This window comes from Dreissena polymorpha, chromosome 3 (assembly GCF_020536995.1).
Source record: "Dreissena polymorpha isolate Duluth1 chromosome 3, UMN_Dpol_1.0, whole genome shotgun sequence".
Classification (NCBI taxonomy): Eukaryota; Metazoa; Mollusca; class Bivalvia; order Myida; family Dreissenidae; genus Dreissena; species Dreissena polymorpha.
In genome coordinates, this window is record NC_068357.1 from 108,793,846 (window position 1) to 108,815,270 (window position 21,425).

At 33.6% G+C, this 21,425-nt stretch overlaps 1 protein-coding gene across 1 annotated transcript; it reads left to right on the plus strand.

Moving 5' to 3' along the window:
• Positions 1-3,061: 3,061 nt before the first annotated feature.
• Positions 3,062-20,662, plus strand: LOC127870953 (dual specificity protein phosphatase 3-like). The gene is made up of 4 exons (XM_052413557.1): positions 3,062-3,230; positions 6,985-7,182; positions 15,907-16,130; positions 18,568-20,662. Exons 2-4 carry the CDS (start codon positions 6,998-7,000, stop codon positions 18,762-18,764), a joined length of 606 nt encoding a protein of 201 aa, XP_052269517.1. The 5' UTR covers positions 3,062-3,230; positions 6,985-6,997; the 3' UTR covers positions 18,765-20,662.
• Positions 20,663-21,425: the final 763 nt, after the last annotated feature.

The window sequence follows — 21,425 nt, forward strand, 5'->3', positions numbered from 1 at the left end:
GCTCATGCATCTTCCACATGTCACAGCAGAAGAGTGCAATACACAATTATCACTTTGGGAACAGGAGATCTCATTTCATAAGCATACTTGATCAAACAAACAGATGCTCTCTATGGACAAACCACATTGGTAATATGAAACCTAACACTTCTATAATCAATTATGTAAACCCCGATACACATTCAATCCGAACTTGTTTCCGTTATGTACCTTGGGAAATTGGAATTACGCTTATATAATCAATTATTTTAATTTCATTATATATCATATCTGAATTGGGACTTGTAATGTATTGGTTTGAAGTAATGTTGACCTACGAGCCAAATTGTTAATTAAGAACTAAGACAAATCAACAGATGTTCCCGATAATTGAACTACATTGGAGAAATGAAACCATGCTTCCATAATCAATTTTTCAAACTTCATCCTAACATTGCATATACATATTATTAAAATATCTTCTTATTAATTTCCATCATAAGAATAAACAATATGCATATACCGTTATGTCACACATTCGCAACATTAACATTTGTCTTTCGAATCTTTTTCTTCAACCACATGATTAACCTATATTGTGTACGCTATTTTTGTGAAAAGATTTCAACACTCCTCTTACAATATATGGTCTACAATAAAAACAAGAATGTTTAATGCAGTCGTAAGGATGCGTTGATTTATGGATGTGTCACTCAGGAAAGGAGTGACGGACTGCAAGATTCTTTTCTAATATATTATTGTGTTTATGTCATTTAAGTTATCATTTCAGTAAGAAATTGACATTTTCAGTACAAAATAAAATTGGAAAAAGATTGTTCAATTTATTGTGCAAATACAAAATTTTATTTACATGTATGGCATAAACATGTACATTATATAAATATTTATTTAAAAGCCAATCACAAAAAAGAACTAGAGTTAGCAATACATAATTTAGGCATTTAAATATAATGTAGATAACATCGACAATACTATTGTTTTATTTTCGTTACCGATATTAAAATGGATTTTCAATAGCCAAATTACGGGAATAAATATCATGTGTTTGATATTATTTCTGATTGCAGACAATACGGGTGTAGTATCTTAAACGCAAGCACGTTTACACATGTCTGTTGATTGTTTATTAGATAATTGTAAAACCTGGCGCATCTATGTTAACATACCGAAAACCATATCTATGCCATACTAAACGAAATGCGATGTTGAAGTATGAAAATAATTACATAGACATTCTGAAGTACTTTATAAATTCGTGGTAATACTATAAGGACCTCAAAGAATCAATCACATTTTTACCCAACTAATTGAAAACGTATATTTGTGAAACAAATGTATGTTAGTATCTATGTGATGCTTTGTTTTCTTCAAATACTGAATTATTGCATCAGTTATGGGTTTTCCACAAGCGAAGCAATTAGAAAAAAGTACTAGAAGTTTGCAAAGCTATTTTTGGTGACATAAAATCAAGTTCAATTGTAGCCGTTTAGAGCGAATTTTATAGATACCAATTATTACTCCAATTATATATATGCTTAGTAAAATATTGGTGTAAAATAAATAATAGTGACCACCTATCCGTATTGGGCAACGGTTTTATTGACATGAATTATATAATTTGAACTGGGTCTTTAAGGTAAGGGACTTGCTATTTAAACCGGGCGTTAAAATGCGTTGTTTAATAACTCACACATCAAGGGGTTTACGAAAACGAGCCTACCAAGACATAACAATACAATACGATACGTAAAAAGAAGAAAACTAATTTTGACTACACATTGAAAAATACTCGTCTAGACTTCTTATCTTGTATTGAATAGCACATGTGAACTGAATTGGAGCAAACATATAAATGAAGTATGCAACAAATCGTACAGAACGTTAGGTCTTCTCAAAAGAAATTTATCCATGTGTCCTCAAGACGTAAAACTTCAGGCATACAAAGGCTTAATCCGCCCAGTGCTAGAATATGCCAGCGCGGCCTGGGATCCGCATCAAATTTATTTACAAGAAAAACTTGAAAGCGTACAAAAGCGTTCAGCTAGATTCATCACTTCTTATTATCGGGACTATGAACCAGGATCCATGACTAAAATTTTAAAAGAATTAGAACTCCAACCTTTGAAAGAAAGAAGAAAACAAAATAGACTAATATTACTATGTAAAGGACTTAATTCACGTGCAAATTTACCATTGGATCAACTCCATCGACCTATTCGTTTTACCAAAAACATGCATAATGTACATTTTAACAGAATTTCGACAAGGACAAACGTACTGAAGTTCAGTTTCATCCCAAACACAATATGTGACTGGAACTCTCTTCCTCCGGACTTGATTCGCAAATATCAAACAGCTACTAATGACCCTGTTTCTATGTTTATAAACCAAATTAGAGGGGGGCTCGAAAACTAAGTATGTTTTCACAGCTACTTGACGCACGCGCGGTGAGTAAACGTTTTTCAATGTTTCACCATAACACATCAAGATCAAGTTAAATGTTATGTTTTCTTTTTTGGTTTTATAACCAATAGCAATTGCCTGGAACTTATCAGGATTAGCTTTCATTGGGTTGTTCTGAAACAAATTTGTAAGAGACATATGATATCTTCTTCTAGCGTCTTTACCACGTTTTTGATATCAGAATTCGAGACAGTGTGTTATCGTCTGCATCTATAGATAGGTGTACAAACTACTATTATTAACAAAATGAAAAATGTCATTGATGAAGATGTTGAAAAGGACAGGTCCTAATATGGAGCCCTGTGGTACACCCTTATATATTTCTTTAAAATCACAAGTTAGAGGGCCTATTTTGACATATTGCTTTCTGTTGCTTAAGTAGCTATCTATTAAGTTTAAAGAAAATTTCGATTTTAGTAGAAGTCAATCGTGTGGCAGACAGTCGAACGCCTTAGACATTGCATTATATTTTAATTAATTGTTGTTATTATAACCTATACTTGATTATTTTAAACCGACAACCTATATATTTCCACATTCGCTTTGAAAACTGGTGTTGTGAAAGGAAATTCTGATGTTGAGGTTGACCTAAACATACTACTTTAATAGCTGCTCCCTTTAATGGTTACCGAAACATTGCAAAATAACAACAACAACAATAATGAAAACAATATCGGTATAATGATTATGCTCATTGTTAGAAAACTTTTTTGTGTTTTTGCACGATACAAAATAATCACAAAAAGAGTTGAAGTGAGAGCATGAAGGTTAGTAAAACATTTCTTTTTCGCCCACTGTTCTCGCAGTTGTGTTCTTGTAACTGTCTCTGTTCAAAAAAGGTATCCTCTAAACCTATAAGTTCGTGCAGCCCTATAAGATCGTGTTTTTTTTATGACGTAAACTTCTAAGCAACATTCGAACGCACCTGCCCAAAACTGTTCACTTTTGTAACGCGAGAATTCCTACAGCCGATAAGACAACAATCACGAGGAAAAAACAATAAACATGATATTAATTGTCAGTTTTTCTGACCTCGTTCCATAGAAATAGACGTAACAATGTTTAAAATCTGCACATTTCCTTCACCAGACGGCTATGTTTGTCAATGTTTTGATCGTAAAACGTTGTAAGAGTAGTTTCCCTTGGAGGCCCGTCTCGAATTTGTATTGTGCTCTCTGTACTTTGCATTACACAGGGACCTACACCTATACAAACAAATATTGTTTGTATAGGTCCCTGCATTACAATACAATTAAAGTATGCTGTGTATGCGGAAAATTTTACCCCCAAATGATGACACGAGACCATACGTTAAGATCGTGACCGGCCTATTGAGATAAATGTTCTTACTGCGTGAATTTGGAATTTTGTCACAAAACAACTGTCATTAGAAGGGGTTACAGCTTTTAATGCCCCAATTGTGAATAGAATTTTATTTAGCTATTTTCCGTTAGTAAATACTCTTTATTTAGACCTCTGAATTCAGTTATCACAGTTCATATTTCATTTTTATGAAGACCAGTTTTGTTTAAACCATTCTTTTCAATACAGTTTATTCACGAAATTCATCTAAAACAACACATATTTAATACAAATAAACACATATTCACAAAAACATATATCGGTTATTATAAACACATCCCAAGGCCTCGCTGTGGCGTCATCAATATCGGTGCACGAACTTATAGGTGTGACGCAGACTACAATGTACATGAATGTTTAAAGGTACGTAACTCCATTTTTATTATCTGTCAACCAACATATTTCACTCGTTATTTGTTAAACAAAAGATAAATCATAAAGTATATATCAAGTTTAGTTATTGTCTAATGATTTTTCATGAAGGATATGCCTTTGAAGTTTAAGGTGCACGAACTTATAGGTTTAGAGGCTAATAAAAAAGAGCATATTGTAGCTTCCAACCTCACAGCTCATTTTATCAAACATAACATTTTGTATAACCTTCAACATGGTTTCAGGGAACGTCGATCCTGCGAAGGTTAACTTATCCAACTTGTTGACGAACTGGCTCACAATCTTGTAAATGGTCATCAAACAGATCTCATACTTCTAGATTTCAGCAAAGCTTTCGATAAAGTCAGCCACCTTAAATTACTCTTTAAATTACAGCAACATGGAGTTAACAAATCTACAGTCTCCTGGATCAAGTCTTTTCTCATAGGTAGATTACAAACAATTGTACTGGAAGGAGAATGTTCATCAGAAGTCCCTGTAACATCCGGCGTGCCACAAGGTTCAGTACTTGGTCCCTTACTCTTTTTTTATACATAAATGATCTACCTAACTCTATCTCCTCTCAAGTTCGTTTGTTTGCAGATGACAGCGCTGTATACTTGGCTATTAACAACTTGCAAGACTGCGCCTCCCTTCAAAATGATTTAGACAAACTAGTACGTTGGGAAAACCTGTAGGACATGGAGTTCAAACCTTGTAAATGTGTTGTCCTTATTATCGCTGAGAAAAAGCATAAATTCATCTTCAATTACAGGCTACATGGGCAAATCCTTGACGTGGTAGACAGTGCTAAATATTTAGGTGTTTCTATTTCAGATGATCTTTGTTGGAACAAACATATTAGTACCAACATTACAACAAATGCTAATAAATCTCTTGGTTTCATCCGCAGGAATATTCAAACTAAAAATGAAAACATCAGAGAAGTAGCCTATAAGACCTTAGTAAGACCCCAGGTAGAATATGCTTCCTCTGTCTGGAGCCCGCATACCAAATATAATATCGACAAGGTAGAAAAAGCACAATGTAGAGCAGTCCGCTGGGTGAAAAACAACTACTCATCCTACAGCAGTGTCACCAGTGTGCAGACTGAGCTTGGCTGGCAGACTAACTGACCGACGTGACCTCTACCGACTGACCATGTTTTATACGATTGTGTACGGCCTGGTAGCCATCTCGCTGCCGTCATATCTTGAGAGGCCCATGAGGATGACTCGTCATATGCATCCACTCTCATTCAGACAAGTCCACACATCAGCCAACTACTTTAAATATTCCTTTTTTTCTTACACCGTAGTGCTTTGGAACGGCCTACCTGCCTCAATTGTACAGCAGTCAGACCTTGAGGGGTTTAAGCGTTGCCTTAGCCCTACTCTTCTCCCCAGTCGTCCCTGAATGCACAAAACAGTGTTTTTAACAACTTTTAACCTATGAATACGTTTCTTCTTGTTTAACACTATCACACTTTTTCTTCACCTCACTTTCATGCTTTGAAGTCTCCCTTTCAATGCTTTTAAACCACTTTTATCTTGCACTGACATGCGCACCTGCCAGTAATACTCGCGAGGGGAGTCCGGCAGTATTTAAAGATAGATAGATAGAAACAGCTTATCCGGATGTAATATTTTCGGATACAAGATGATTCTAAAAGTGTCAAGTTTTAAATAGTTTCTTATTCACTTATATATCCTATATAATATGTAGGTCTAATTAGACTCAGAGTTCTTATTCCCAAACAGGCCTACATGTTCACTTATTAATTGCAATAATCCAACTCCCAGCTACTGACCCTCCGGGTCGTTTAGAGTTGCAACTCCTAAAGGCTTTTTTCATACAAACTCGCCTCCTGTAAACCAGGCAACACTTTCATTGGTTGTATGAGCAATTAAAACTATTTTCTGGCCAAAATAAACACAAGAAGATCATAAATGCATCCCTAATTTGCAAATAAAAACAACTTGCGTAAGATGGTGTGCTCCTAGAATAATGATGCTAATCCAAGTTTAAAAACTGATTAAACAGTTCATGAAAATGTGGATGATTTTCCAATGGACAACAGCTAGTTTTCCATTTGAATTTCCCGCAACATTATCTATCTATATCATGACACATGAACACTAATCTGTTACATGAACATGTGTTACATATTTTTTCCAACAAATAAAAAAAAAGAGCATTTTGTATCTTGTTAAATCTATGTTAAGTCTATGTTCCCAGACCACATCTAGCGTTGAGATTTCTGCTACTGCTATAAGGAACATTGATTTTTTATGTGTTAACTTTATTTTTCAAATATTGTATGAAATATTCTTTGATTTTGAGTGTTTATTGGCTTTTAAGAAGAGTAGTAGTGTAGTTCCTTCATGGTTTGTTCAATTAAAAGTATATTCACCCTGTAAGGTGCATTATTGCATTCTTTTAATGAATGTGATTTTTTCCTTTGAAAAATGTAATACTTTCAAATATCTTTTTTATGCATTAAACTTTTCCAGATATATCAGTTGCTATCAACGTACTGTCCTTTAGACAAGCATAATATTCAGCCTTAACACTTACCAATACAATGATTAATTTATTTAGGGGAAATTGTTTATTAAAATTTTTAGGGAGTTGAAAGACACCGTAGGGAATATTGCCGAAACATATTATTGCAAAGTAGCACTTTCCCAGAGATTGCAGTTTCAAATTAAAAACATAGGTCAGTATTAAAGTAGTAATTTAAAACAGCATGTACGTATTACTTATTATGCATATTATTTTTTGCAGTTGAAGAGGCCAAATGATGAGCTTCTCTCTTAAGCTCTACTCAAGAGTTCGGGAATATATGATAACATCTACGGATGAACAGCTCCATGGAAACAAGTCATCTAGTGGCAACACTTCCACCTTTTGGATGTTTACTCCACCCCAGGCTCCAACCAACAGCTATGATGAGGTTTATCCTGGTGTTTATTGCGGTGACATGTAAGATTTTAAATGCTTCTTTTTTCCCCGCCGCCACTAGCAGATTAATCTCAGATAAATTAGTTCAAATCATTTTCCCAGTTTTCTCATAAATCTGACATCTACTTGGGCCATGAAAGCCTACTCCCCTAGTAAATTAACCCTTTCCCACTTAGGAGCAAAGTGGAAATGGCTATATGCAAACAGCATAAAACCAGAACAGCCTGCGAGCAACTCACAGTCTGTTCAAGTTTTATGCTGTTTGCTGCTCATCAGTACCTAAGGATTGGAGAAGAAGCCTTAAAAACTTGAATCTAGTAAGAAAGGTCTTAAATATAACTTTCTTAGGGACTACAAATACGTGAACATACGTATCTAAGTGGTAAAGGGATAAAGCATTTAACACAACTAAATCATTATGCTTTGTAAGTGACCTTGTGTTAATATAAACAGCAAAACATCTTCCAGCTCAATCATATTAAAAGTTGAATAATGCTTTAACTACCAAGTAGGGAATAATGTCATAACACAAATTGATTTTTAGCTCATCTATTTTTTGAAAAAAATTTATGAGCTATTGTCATCACCTTGGGCGTCGGTGTCAGCGTCCAGTTAAGTTTTGCGTTTAGGTCCACTTTTCTCATAAAGTATCAATTCTATTGCATTCAAACTTGGTACACTTTTTTACTATCATGAGGGGACTGGACAGGCAAAGTGAGATAACTCTGGCTTGCATTTTGACAGAATTATGTGCCCTTTTTATACTTAGATAATTGAAAATTTTGGTTAAGTTTTGTGCTTAGGTCCATTTTATTCCTTAAGTATCAAAGCTATTGCTTTCATACTTGCCACACTTACAAACTATCATAAGGGGACTGTGCAAGCAAAGTTATGTAACTCTGACTGGCATTTTGACAGAATTTGCCCTTTTTATACTTAGAAAATTGAAAATTTGGTTAAGTTTTGTGTTTAGGTCCACTTTTTTCCTAAAGTAATAAAGCTATTGCTTTCATACTTGCAACACCTACTAACTATCGTAAGGGGACTATGCAGGCAAAGTTATGTAACTCTGACTGGCATTTTGACGGAATTATGGGCCCTTTATACTTGAAAACTTGGTTAAGTTTTGTGTTTTGGTCCACTTTTTTCCTAAAGTAATAAAGCTATTGCTTTCATACTTGCAACACCTACTAACTATCGTAAGGGGACTATGCAGGCAAAGTTATGTAACTCTGACTGGCATTTTGACGGAATTATGGGCCCTTTATACTTGAAAACTTGGTTAAGTTTTGTGTTTTGGTCCACTTTACCCCTAAAGTATCATAGATATTGCTTTCATACTTGGAACATTCGCACACTATCATAAGGGGACAGTAAAAGACAAGTTGCATAACTCTGGTTGTAATATTTACGGAATTATGGCCCTGTTTTGACTTAGTAACTTAGAAAATATGGTTACATTTTGTGTTTAGATCCACTTTACTTCTAAAGTATCAAGGCTATTGCTTTTAAATTTCAAATACTTTCATGCTATCATGAGGGTACTGTACCTGGCAAGTTGAATTTTACCTTGACCTTTGAATGACCTTGACTCTCAATGTCAAATTATTATATTTTGCTAAAATTGCCATAACTTTTTTGTTTATGATTAGATTTGATTGATACTTTGACAAAACAACTCTTACCTAACATATCACAATAGACTCAACCCAAACCATCACCCATGCACCCCCCCCCCCCCCTCCCCCCCGAATCACCCCCCCCCCCCCCCCCCCGAATCCCCCCTCCCCCATTATATTTTTTTTAATTAAAGAATATCTAATAAATGACCACCACACCCGCATACTATACCCCCCACCCCTTCCCCCCACCCAAAAAAAATAATTTTTATTCCCCCGGTAGGGTGGCATATAGCAGTTGAACTGTCCGTCAGTATGTCAGTCAGTCTGTCCGTCCGTTCGAAAAAACTTTGACATTGGCCATAACTTTTTCACTTTTGAAGATAGCAACTTGATATTTGGCATGCATGTGTATCTTATGGAGCTGCCCATTTTGAGTGGTGAAAGGTCAAGGTCATCTTTCAAGGTCAAATGTCAAATTTATGGTGTCTGTCCGTCCGAAAACTTTAACATTGGCCATAACTTTTTCAATATTGAAGATAGTAACTTGATATTTGGCATGCATGTGTATCTCATGGAGCTAAACATTTTGAGTGGTGAAAGGTGAAGGTCAAGGTCATCCTTCAAGGTCAAATGTCAGATATATGGCGTCTGTCCGTCTGAAAACTTTAACATTGGCCATAACTTTTTTAATATTGAAGATAGCAACTTGATATTTGGCATGCATGTGTATCTCATAAAGCTGCACATTTTGAGTGGTGGAAGTTCAAGGTCAAGGTCATCCTTCAAAGTAAAAAAAAAATGCTCAAAGTGGCATTCTCATGAAGCTGCACATTTTGAGTGGTGGAAGTTCTAGGTCAAGGTCATCCTTCAAGGTCAAGGTCATCCTTCAAGGTCAAAGTTAAAAAAAACACAAATTATTCAAAGCGGCGTTATCATGAAGCTGCTCATTTTGAGTGGTAGAAGTTAAAGGTCAAGGTCATCCTTCAAGGTAAAAAAAAATAAAATTGTCAAAGCGGCGTTCTCATGAAGTTGCACATTTTGAGTGGTGGAAGTTCAAGGTCAATATCATTCTTCAAGGTCAAGGTCATCCGTCAAGGTCAAAGGTAAAAAAAAACAATCAAAACAGCGTTATCATGAAGCTACAAATTTTTAGTAGGGAAAGTTCAAGGTCAAGGTCATCCTTCAAGGTCAAGGTCATCCTTCAAGGTCAAAGGTCAAAAAATAAAATATTTTAAAGCGTCATTATGATAAAGCTGCACATTTTGAGTGGTGGAAGTTAAAGGTCAATGTCATCCTTTAAGGTAAAAAAATTTAATAAAATTTCAAATCAGCGTTCTCATGAATCTTCACATTTTGAGTGGTGGAAGTTCAATGTCAAGGTCATCCTTCGAGGTCAAGGTCATCCTTCAAGGTCAAAGGTCAAAAAAAAGAAACAATTCAAAGCGGCGTTCTCATAAAGCTGCACATTTTGAGTGGTGGAAGTTCAAGGTCAAGGTCATCCTTCAAGGTCAAAGGTAAAAAAAAATTCAAAGCGGCAAAATGAGGGGCATTGTGCTTCTGACAAACACATCTCTTGTTTTTTTCAAACATGGTTAAAAAAAACAAATATTTATTTTTATTATTTTATTTTTGAAATACCGTCCAACCATCCCACCCAAGAATCCCCCCCCCCCCCCGAAATTTTTTTTATTTTTTTTTGCATTTTTTTTTGGCATTTATGGAAGATAATGTAATAAATGACCACACCCCCACACTATACACCCCTCTCCACTCCACCCCTCCCTCCATTGTGATTGAAATTGAGATAGGTCCCTACACCTTTAAAAAGAAAAATAGTAAGCGGTCTGCACCCGCAAGGCAGTGCTCTTGTTAGGTATTTGATTTCCATGGACACAATAATTAAATAAAAAATTGATTGCTTATGAATGTTTATTGTAGTATTATTCTTTGTTAGTACTTCTTCACAGATTGTCTGTTTTTTTAATGTCCGAAAATGTGAATTTAGTAAGAAAGGTATTTACTTAAATTTAACTTTCTAAGGGACTACATATGCATCAAAATACGTATCTAAGTGGTAAAGGGTTAAAATACAATGAAAAAAGTTAAATTAAAATTATTGCCTTTCTCGGAATCAAACTCTTGACCTCTGGAAGTAAAAGCTAATGCTCTACCACTGTGCCACGCAGACATCAGTATTTATCAGTAAAACGTTAACTTTATGTACGGTAAGTACCAAACATCCTTTCAAAATTATAGTGGAAAAGCATTACAAGCGCTTTATTATTTTACCCAATTCAAATGATGCTCATCCATTAATGAACCAATATTTGTACACATTTTTTCTTAGTCAGGAGTGTTATTTTACTTTTTTAAACATTATTTGAATCTATGACAACTGTTTGAAAATCATCATTTTACCAAACTGTGAAAAGTTCTGTTAACTATCATTTTGGTAAGGATTTATTTAAATTTCTGTAGCATTTTGTATCATCATTTGAAATTGATTTGGCTGCTGGTACATACAAAACATGTTTGTAGTACATAATTACATTTATACTTTGTAATAACTTAAAAACTTGTGCATTTTAATTTTTTTTTTTTTTTTATCATGGATACATTGTACATGTATATGTCTACAGTCTTAATTTGGCTTATATAGATCTTATATTGAACAGTCAATCATATAAAATGTTTAATATAATCAGTTGTACAAAATATTTACTTTTCATGGTGGCAATACATTTGTGCAATAGTTTAGTCAAAAGGCACCTTAATTAGATTTCCTTAGAAAAGTTTGTAATTCATCAGATATCACTGTGTTAACCTTATCTGTGTGTATGGCACGGTGTATAACCATATCAGTCCCCCTCTCGGATGAAAACGCTATATCGGTACCCCTCTCGGATGCGGTACCGGTCATTCTCGGATAAAAACATGATTCTGTGATGGAGAGTGGTCAGTAAATAGTGTTTTGTACCATGAAGGAAACGCAGTACGTCAAAAGTAAGTATTGCACGGAACATTACAATAATTGACTATAGATATAAGCCACACAGTTTCATGTTGCACTGTTGACTAACGCATCTTTGTGTTGTTAACATGACTTTCCATTCGCTACAATTCACTTAAAATTTATATCAGAGGCAAATCCGTTATAACTAAGGAATATTTTAAACTCATATGTATAACTGTAACGAATATAAAATGTTCAGAAAATCGTCATTTTTGGTTTACCTGAAGCACAGGTATCCCTCTCTTTTATTGGATTTCAGCGCACAGGCAACCTCTCGGATTCGATTCACTAAGTGCAGTTTGTTTATTCACATAAACTGCCATATTTCTCAGCTGAATTAAAAATAATTGTTTAATTTATAAATTTACTAGTACGCGATTTAAGTAACAATTGCGAAGTTACGTATATATAACTATAAATATAAATAAATAAATACTTTTTCTTCAGATCACGATCACGTAAAAGACGATCGAAGTATGGTTTCATCAATCAAAGCGACGTGAGCCATCCCAGACATCCACTGCAACGGATTCGCACTGGGCAGGGAAAATTCATTTGATTTGCCAGAAAGACGACGCAAAAAAGCAGAGGAAATGAAAAAGATCAGACGTACCAAAGCTCTCTGGCGTGTCGAGAGGGTGTCACCAACAAGTGCGACGAAACAAAAGTTTTGCCTTCTAGAAGACGTGGTATTGGGCTACAGGATCTTGATAATAAAATGAACTGTACTTGAGCAATTTGTAGAACTTAACATTGAACATGTTGAAAAAAATGTTTTCTTATCTATATATGTCATATATATGTACCAAATTTTAAAGGGCGTACCGCCGGCAATACAATATTTAATTTCAGGAATTATTTTATGAATTTTAAGTATTTACTATAAATGATAGCTTAAAACACAAACCTCTTATTAAAGTTTCTTTGAAAACAAGTATTTAAGCATTGGGGCAAACGTAATATTTACATTTATTCTATGAGATTACATCAATGTAGTATTATCTCTAGTAATATAAATTCGCAAATATGGAATATTTTTGTTTTGTTATGCATGCCTTCGTAGAGTAGATATTTCGTCGATATGTCCTTTTTAACTGTTAATTATGTACAGGTCTTTGTTCATAAAGCAACCGATTAGTATGTTGTACTTTTTCAAGCAATAACGTTAACTGAATATATTAATTATTATATAATAGTAATAATATATGCTTCAATAAAATCTGATTGATGATGTAATGGAAGTAATGCAAGTTATTTGTTAAGCATAGGGCAACACATAGCGGTATCTTTAGCGGAAATTTATTTCCTGAAAAGTTTGATCATCAAACAAATGCTAGAAATAAACATCCTTCGCCGAATATTATTGATTGTGCAAAAGTTGTTATTTACTTACAAGTGTAAAGCAAACGAAAACGCCTGGGTAAACCACAGGTCTATGGAAATAATGCACCTAAAATCTGAAAAACAAATCATTAAAGTTCAATCAATTAAAGGACTATAGCTCTTACATGTCCAAGTCATCTAGCAAAACTTGTATAAAAACCACCGAAGAACGGCAATGTAAATTTATTTACGCCTGCACCACCGAAGAATGATGATACACATTTATTGTACGTTTCTTGAAATGTCATGCAGCAGTTATTCACAAACATCTCCGGACGAATTGACGGACAACACCAGCAACAATAACCCTCCGGTATTGGCCGGGAAAAAAAGCAGATAATAAAAAAGTAAATTACTCTTCAATAAAGACGTTTTAACAAAACAAGTAACATTTAATTTTTATTCAACACAATCGAACATCAGACCATTACGGTAAGGGAGTAGATAAACACCTTTAAACAAAAAAAAAATTAGCAAGGCACATTACCTTATGTAAGCCTGTTCCAACGAAAGTTAATAGTATTTATATAATCATACCATTTCAACATCAAATTATGTCAGTTAACAAGAGCGACATATTTTAATTAGGTACAGGGGGCATATAACATGCTCCGGTAGAAACAAATCATGTTGAGTATAAATTGCATGAATTCCCAAGGAATCAACATCTTGACATTAACAAAATAAAAAATTAAACACATATTTTTAAGTGAATGCTTATACAGTCAATAACTAGGGATATGTGCTACTATCTTTTAGCTGCAAATTGGTGGTCCCAAAATGTGTTTCCCAAAAAATAATAACTATAAATATGCATAATTAGAGCGCAATAAACAATATCAACATCTTAGACTATAATGTAGTGTCACTGAACACTTAAATTCAGTGGTTGAAGAGGCGCAATACTTTTGTTGTACCTTTCACTTTATTTAATAGTGTCCTTTTTACTGCGGCGATATTGTGAACTGTGGTGATTGAAGGTGTTTCCACAAACTATATATTGCTACACGTTGTCACATTCTGTGTGTTTAAGGCGATGCTCTGCTAAGTATCGCTTTGCTTTAAAAAGTTTTTCCACATGTTTCACATTTGAAACTTGCCTCTTTGCTGCATACGCCTGTATATCTTTTACAGCTCCATCGACTTTTGAATGAACTTGAGCAAATTGTACAGTGATATGTTTTACATTTTGTCATATGAGTTTTAAAATGGTCATTTTAATCAGTTGTATAATTTAATCCGTTTGCACATACTCCACTGTAGTAAGTAAACAATAAGAATGTCGTTTTCCACACACCTTACACTCAAACTTTCAATCAACATATAGGTAAAATCGGATCTTCCTCCACAGGCAGAAATGACTCCGTCCTTTCTCCGCTTGCAGCCGCAAAAAATGTATCTGATTCCATAATTGCGTCGCATGCAGATCAGGTACACTGCCAAGTTATGGTGACTCCGACTTTTCATCCTCGCTCGGTTCAAATTTAGACTGAACCCAAAGATGCGGAGCCAAACCTCCTAAAAATAAAATATAATAATTTCAGTTTGCATTCCCATGTCTGCGAATGCGAAATTAAATAGTTTTGTTTTCGCAAAGTTATTGCGCCGGTTATTGTTGTGTGTACACTATACAAAATTGTCGTGTTTCAGATCGCCGGACCGACCATCATTGGCATTCCTTGTCTTAGATTTATAACATTATCGGATTTTGTCTACAAAAACATATAATCATTATTTCTGCGCATACTTTAAAAAAAAAACACATCGGGAAGTGAGATTTTACACCTATCAAACATGTTATAAGCATGGACTTGGTTACATGCATTTGGTTCAATCAAATGTTAAGTATCATGCAGAATAAGATTGACAACAGTGTGTTTGCAAGGGTAGTCTTTCCATTGTACATGTATGCATTTGCTTAATGTGGGCTTTGTTTGATGTTTAAAATTGATTTTGCACTCTCATTTATTTATAAAATGCTGACCTACCGCCCCTGAAATTTTTTTTTTTTTTACTGAAACAGTTTTTTTAAAGTCAAACCCTGTTTTGCAGATACCAATTCATATCACCTAAAACCTTAAATAACGTGTTATAATGACAAGCTTATTTTTGCAAATGCTTAAAATATTGTTAGAATTAAAATAAAAAATGAACAATAATCTTTCTTAATAATTGATAATTAAAAGGAATCATAATTTGGAGTTTCTATAGACCAACTCCATCTGAGAGGTTGCCTGTGAAGGTATGATCACACATCGGAAAGGGATACCCGTGCTTCGTACAAACAGAAAGCTGACAGTTTTTCAATATTGTTGACAATGTCAATTGTCTGTTCTCATTTTAAACCATATCTACCATTATTTCATACAACTAATTTAATCAAGGCGATCCGATATTCACATTATACACGCCAAAATCATTTTGAAATAATCAAACTCATATTTAATAGCGGGACATCCCTTGAATGTGTTGCTTATATATAATTATTCACTAACGAAGCAAAGAAGTTGAACATAAAACTACAAAGCAGCATGGTTCTAATGTTCCGTGCAATACTAACTTTGAATGACTCTTTAACAATAAATTGTTGTTTAGTGGAAGACCATTCACACAAAACCATGTTTTTATCCGAGAATGACCGGTACCGCATCGAGAGGGGTACCGATAAAGCGTTTTCATCCGAAAGGGGGACCGATATGGTTAAACACTGTGTATGGTATCCTTCAGGAAAGTAGCGCTAGACAACGAACATTTGAACAAGATAGGCATCACCCACATAATCAACTGCTCTCAGGGTAAGGGAAGCAGTGAAACAAACACAGACTCAATGTTCTACCAGCCAGCTGGGATCAAGTTCCATGGCATTAAGGCTCAGGACTCGCCAACTTTCAATATGACGATCTTTTACAAGGAAGCTGTAGAATTTATGGACAAAGCATTGAAGTCTGGAGGTAAATATCCATCAGATCATGGGGTTTAGTCACACAAATACGTAATAGTTTTCAGTGATTTGTTGTTTGACAAACATTTTTCATAACCCTTTTCCATTTAGAAGCAAAGTGAAAATGGCTATGTGCAAACAGCATAAAACTAGAACAGCCTGCCAGTAACTCGCAGTCTGTTCAGGTTTTATGCTGTTTGCTGCTCATCAGTATCTAAGGGTTGGAAATGAAGCCATAAAACCTTTAAAGGGACTGTCAACCACGACGATGAAGAATAAAAAAGTTGTAAATTGCAGTATTTTTTTCTATAATTAGTTTATATTGATTAACATATCACGACTGGTATATTACATTTCTTGAAAAAAGTTGTTAATTTTTCATATTTTCAGTATATTCGGTAACAAATTTTACTGGGTATGTCAACCAGGTCACTACCAGTTAATTATAAATAACTCCAGTAGATTGATCATCATCGTCACGGTGTAAACCCAGGAAAGCACATTGTGCATGCGTAGTGAATTGAATATATTTTATAAATAAAATGATCAATCTACTTGTGTTATTTATAGCGTGTATATCGTTATGTCACCAATTTTTGCGATGTACTTTCGATTTCACATCGCAAAATTTTATTACCGAATATACTGAAAATATGAACTTTTTTTCAAGTAATGTAATACGCCAGTTGTGATATTTTAATCAATATAAACTAATAATTGTAAAACAAGACGGTATTTTAGAACTTTCCTTTTTTGGTCATTTCGTGGTTGACAGTCCCTTTAATTAAATTTGATTTTCTAAGAAAATACAAATGAGTCAAAATATGTATCTAAGTGGTAATGGGTTAAACATTACCAGAATGTGATGTATACAGTGATTGTCTGAAATAAATCAGGTCCCAGTTGTGTTAATGTTAACAGAAATTTAAGCTGACTGTAAACTTAAGATGTAAATAAAATAAATTAATCAAGCAATATATTTATTAAATGTTAAAAAACCTTTTGAGCACACTAAGATTGTATTTATTTTACATGAAGTAGTTTTTATGCCCCCTGTAGGAGGGCAAAAAGTGATCGGACTGTCTGTCTGTCCTTCTTTCCGTCACACTTTGCGTTTAGGTTTCGAAAAATGCTCATGACTTCTATGTCCCTTGAGATATAACCTTCATATTTGGTATGCATGTGTATATGGACAAGGCCTTTACATATGCACAAAAATTTTGACCCCTGTGACCTTGACGTTGAACTTAGGGTCCGCGTTTAGGTTTCGAAATCTGCGTTTAGGTTTCGAAAAATGCTCATTACTTCTATGTCCCTTGAGATATAATCTTTATATTTGGTATGCATGTGTTTATGAAACAAGGCCTTTCCATACGCACACAAATTTTGACCCCTGTGACCTTGACCTTAAACTAAGGGTCCGTGTTTAGGTTTCGAAATCTGCGTTAAGGTTTTGAAAAAACTCATAACTTCTATCAAGCGTTTATAGGGTGCATAAGTCATCCTATGGTGACAGCTCTTGTTTAAAGTGTGAACATTTAAATTAAATTACTTGATCTAACAGGTAGCTTGTGTTTGCTAAACTTAACTGTTGAGCAACTGGAATCAGATAAATTGTAAATCTTATATATTTTGAGTAAAATATAAATCCATTATCATAAGTCAATTATAAACCGAATGTCATTGGTCAATAATAAATCCTTTTTTTCTATTATTAAACCAATATCTATGTTTATTTATAAATCCAATATAATTGGTAAATGGTAAATGCAAAAACAATTGTCAATTATAAATCCAATATCATTTGTCAATTATAAATCCAATATCATTTGTCAATTATAAATCCAATATTATTTTTCAATTATGAAACCAATATCATTGTTTAATAGTAAATCCAATATAATTGGTTAATGATAAATCCAAAATCATTAGTCAATCATAAATACAGTATCATTTGTCAATTATAAATACAATATCATTAGTCAATTATAAATCCAATATCATTAGTCAATTATAAATACAATATCATTTGTCAATTATAAATACAATATCATTTGTCAATTATAAATACAATATCATTTGTCAATTATAAATACAATATCATTTGTCAATTATAAATCCAATATCATTTGTCAATTATAAATACAATATCATTTGTCAATTATAAATACAATATCATTTGTCAATTATAAATACAATATCATTAGTCAATTATAAATACAATATCATTTGCCAATTATAAATACAATATCATTTGTCAATTATGGATGTCAGGATGACACTTTCTGCTAAGACTGGACTTTCATTAAGAAGAGACTTCCATGTAAAACGAAAAATTCCTGATAAGCCTGTACATACTGCTCAGGCTATCCTTGGATGACACTTTACAAACATGCATTAAGCCCCATTTTCCAAGAGTGCACCTCATATTCATATATGTTTTCAAGGTAAAGTGTTCGTGCATTGCTCGAAGGGTGTTAGTCGCTCGCCCACCATTGTTATCGCCTACCTGATGATGAAATGTAACATGGACCTGATGTCTGCCATGAGAACCATCCGACCGAAGCGCAAGATCCACCCGAATGACGGCTTCATCCGACAGCTTTGCATTCTCAACCGGGAACTGTATGGCGATAGTGATTGAACTTGTTGAGTGTCAGAATGTTATTTGAAAACCTGGCCTTTTATCAAATGCCTATAGCGCCTTATTAAAAACTTCATTCAACTTCCTGAAATCATAAAATATTTTTCATATTAGATTAATTTGTACTTGTATTTTTTGGTTATGGTAAAAGGTCAACATGAACTTAAATATTACAATAGTTTCTTAAAGAATAAAATAATGTCTGAGATTAATATTAGTATTATTAATATAAATATTAATACTAGTTTTGTTACTTAGCGTCACTTTTACTCTAGAAACCTGTAATTGTTCAACTAACAAAATAAAAATATAAGAGATTCCTGTTATAGCAGTTCCAGTGATTGCTATATCAATTATAATTTTTACATCTCTGACATTAATCATTGTTATCATTGCTACACATTTATCGTTTTTATCATCTCTACATATTTATCATTGTAATCATCACTACCCATATATCATTGTTATCATCACTACATATTTATCATTGTTTTCATCATTACACATTTATTATTGTTATCATTGCTACACATTTACCATTGTTAGCATCACTACACATTTATCATTGTTTTTATCGCTACGTATTTATCATTGTTATCGTCATTACACATATATTATTGCTATCATCACTACACATTTATTATTGTTATCATTGCTTCACATTATCATTGTTATAATCTCTGAACATTTAACATCATTATCATCATTACACATTAATAATTGTTACCATTGCTACACATGTATGCATTGTGCATCATGAAAAAGTTAATGTATAATATAAGATCTCAACTGTATGACCTGTATGTATTTTCTTCGTTGTCATATTCCAGTCTTCATAGATTTTAAGCAGTAGAGCTATTTTTTTTAAACGTGCATACGATCATTCTAGACCCTTATTATTTTTACAGTATTCTGTATACATGTGTTTACATTTCTACTTGATAGTTCATATCTTACAGGGGGTCAAGTTTAATATACTTGAGTTTAAAAATTATACATTTTTCAATACATATTGATTAGTATTTTTAGCATCTGTTTTAAAAATAAAAAACATTCCATGGTACACTTTTTTTTTACTTTGGAGTTAATATTTGACATAAACTTACTAACTTCGAGCTCATAAAAAGCCTCAAAAAGCCTAAAATGAAATAGAATGTTCACAAATTTCAACAAGATTTTTAACCTACTTTACAAAAAAAATGTCAAAACCTTAGCCAGCCTGTTAGAAATCGAAAGGTACAATTTAATTGGACAAATAATAATTGTGAGTAAATACAATCATTTCCCTAAACAAACTGTCAATGGGAGAACACAAAATTTGACTATGTTTGTTCAGTTGCTGCATACTTTGATTTAGCCCCAATTAAAGGAAATTAAACGTTCTCTGTTGGGTAGCAGAACTTTGATACTAGCGGATTCATGCAAACTCTTAACGGTCACCAAGTCAGACTGGATTAGTATGTCAACTGAGGAATGAAATGGTCTATACAACAAATTGCACGAAAATACAATGTCTCATCCACTAAGCTGGTTAGGTCCGTTATGGTCAGGTCGGTACTGTTGCCCCTAGATGAAAGGCAAACCAAAATGGTACTCTTACAAGCAAAATAAATGTCAAAACCACTACCCAGAAGAGCCTGAAAAATGAAGTAAGGTAAAAATCAAATAACATAATCTTTGTATGGAAACACATTGTAATTACGCAAAATGATAAATAAGTTACATAAGTAATGAAAAGCACACAAACATAGTGTAGATCAAAAGCTTAGTGAACGAATGTTGCAAGCTTTATTGATAAATATTTTGTAGTTTGTGTTATATTTTTATATCTATGTATGTTTGAATAGTTGTGTTCTGTAATTTAATGCCTATTATAAATAAAAAGATAGTTTAATATTGATGTATGTATGTATGTTTTAAAGGGGCCGTTCAACAGATAAAGCATCGTATCAACGCGAAACGATATTTTGGGAAACTACGAGGATTGCTTATATAGCTATAAAATACATCCGCTTAAATCATGAGCATGGATGGTCGAGTGGCCTAGGCAGGGGCTTTTTACTCCAGGAATCCAGGGGTCAGTGGTTCAAGCCCTGTTGAGGTTTACTTTTTTAAAATTATATTCTTGTTTTTTTGTACAGGAGATTTTCAGTTCAAATGTTTAAATTTATCAATATAAAGCATTTTAAGCATTTAATGACAAGCTTCAATACATGCCAAAATCTTAGATTTTGACACTGTAAAGCCACTTGAATATGTGTGTTCATTCTTCATGAAATAGCGCGATAAACATTTATAACATTATTGTATAATCATATAGAATTATTTATGAATGTATGTATGGACATGTGTAAATGTTGTTTATATTAAAAGTTATAAATTATGAACAATTATATACTATTTACCTGAAGTATTTCATTTATATGTGTATATATATATAGTGGGTGTGGGAGTGGGGGCACATGGTAAATCATTTCAATGTAGGTTTATATCCATTTTATTAGCTCGACTTTTCGAAGAAATATGAGAGCAATACTACTCGCCCCCGCGTCGGTGTTGGTTAAAGTTTTTTATAAAGTCAAATAACTTTAACACTATCAAAGATAATTAACTCAAACTTGGAATACTTCTTTATGGCAACAAGACAATTGTTTTGGTGAA

Bases quoted from the DNA above. Each gene is read 5' to 3' on its own strand.
- LOC127870953 (XM_052413557.1), top strand. From the start codon at position 6,998: ATGATGAGCTTCTCTCTTAAGCTCTACTCAAGAGTTCGGGAATATATG. The intron at 7,183-15,906 runs GTAAGATTTTAA...GGTATCCTTCAG, and splicing joins GGTGTTTATTGCGGTGACAT to GAAAGTAGCGCTAGACAACG. The intron at 16,131-18,567 runs GTAAATATCCAT...TATGTTTTCAAG, and splicing joins CAAAGCATTGAAGTCTGGAG to GTAAAGTGTTCGTGCATTGC.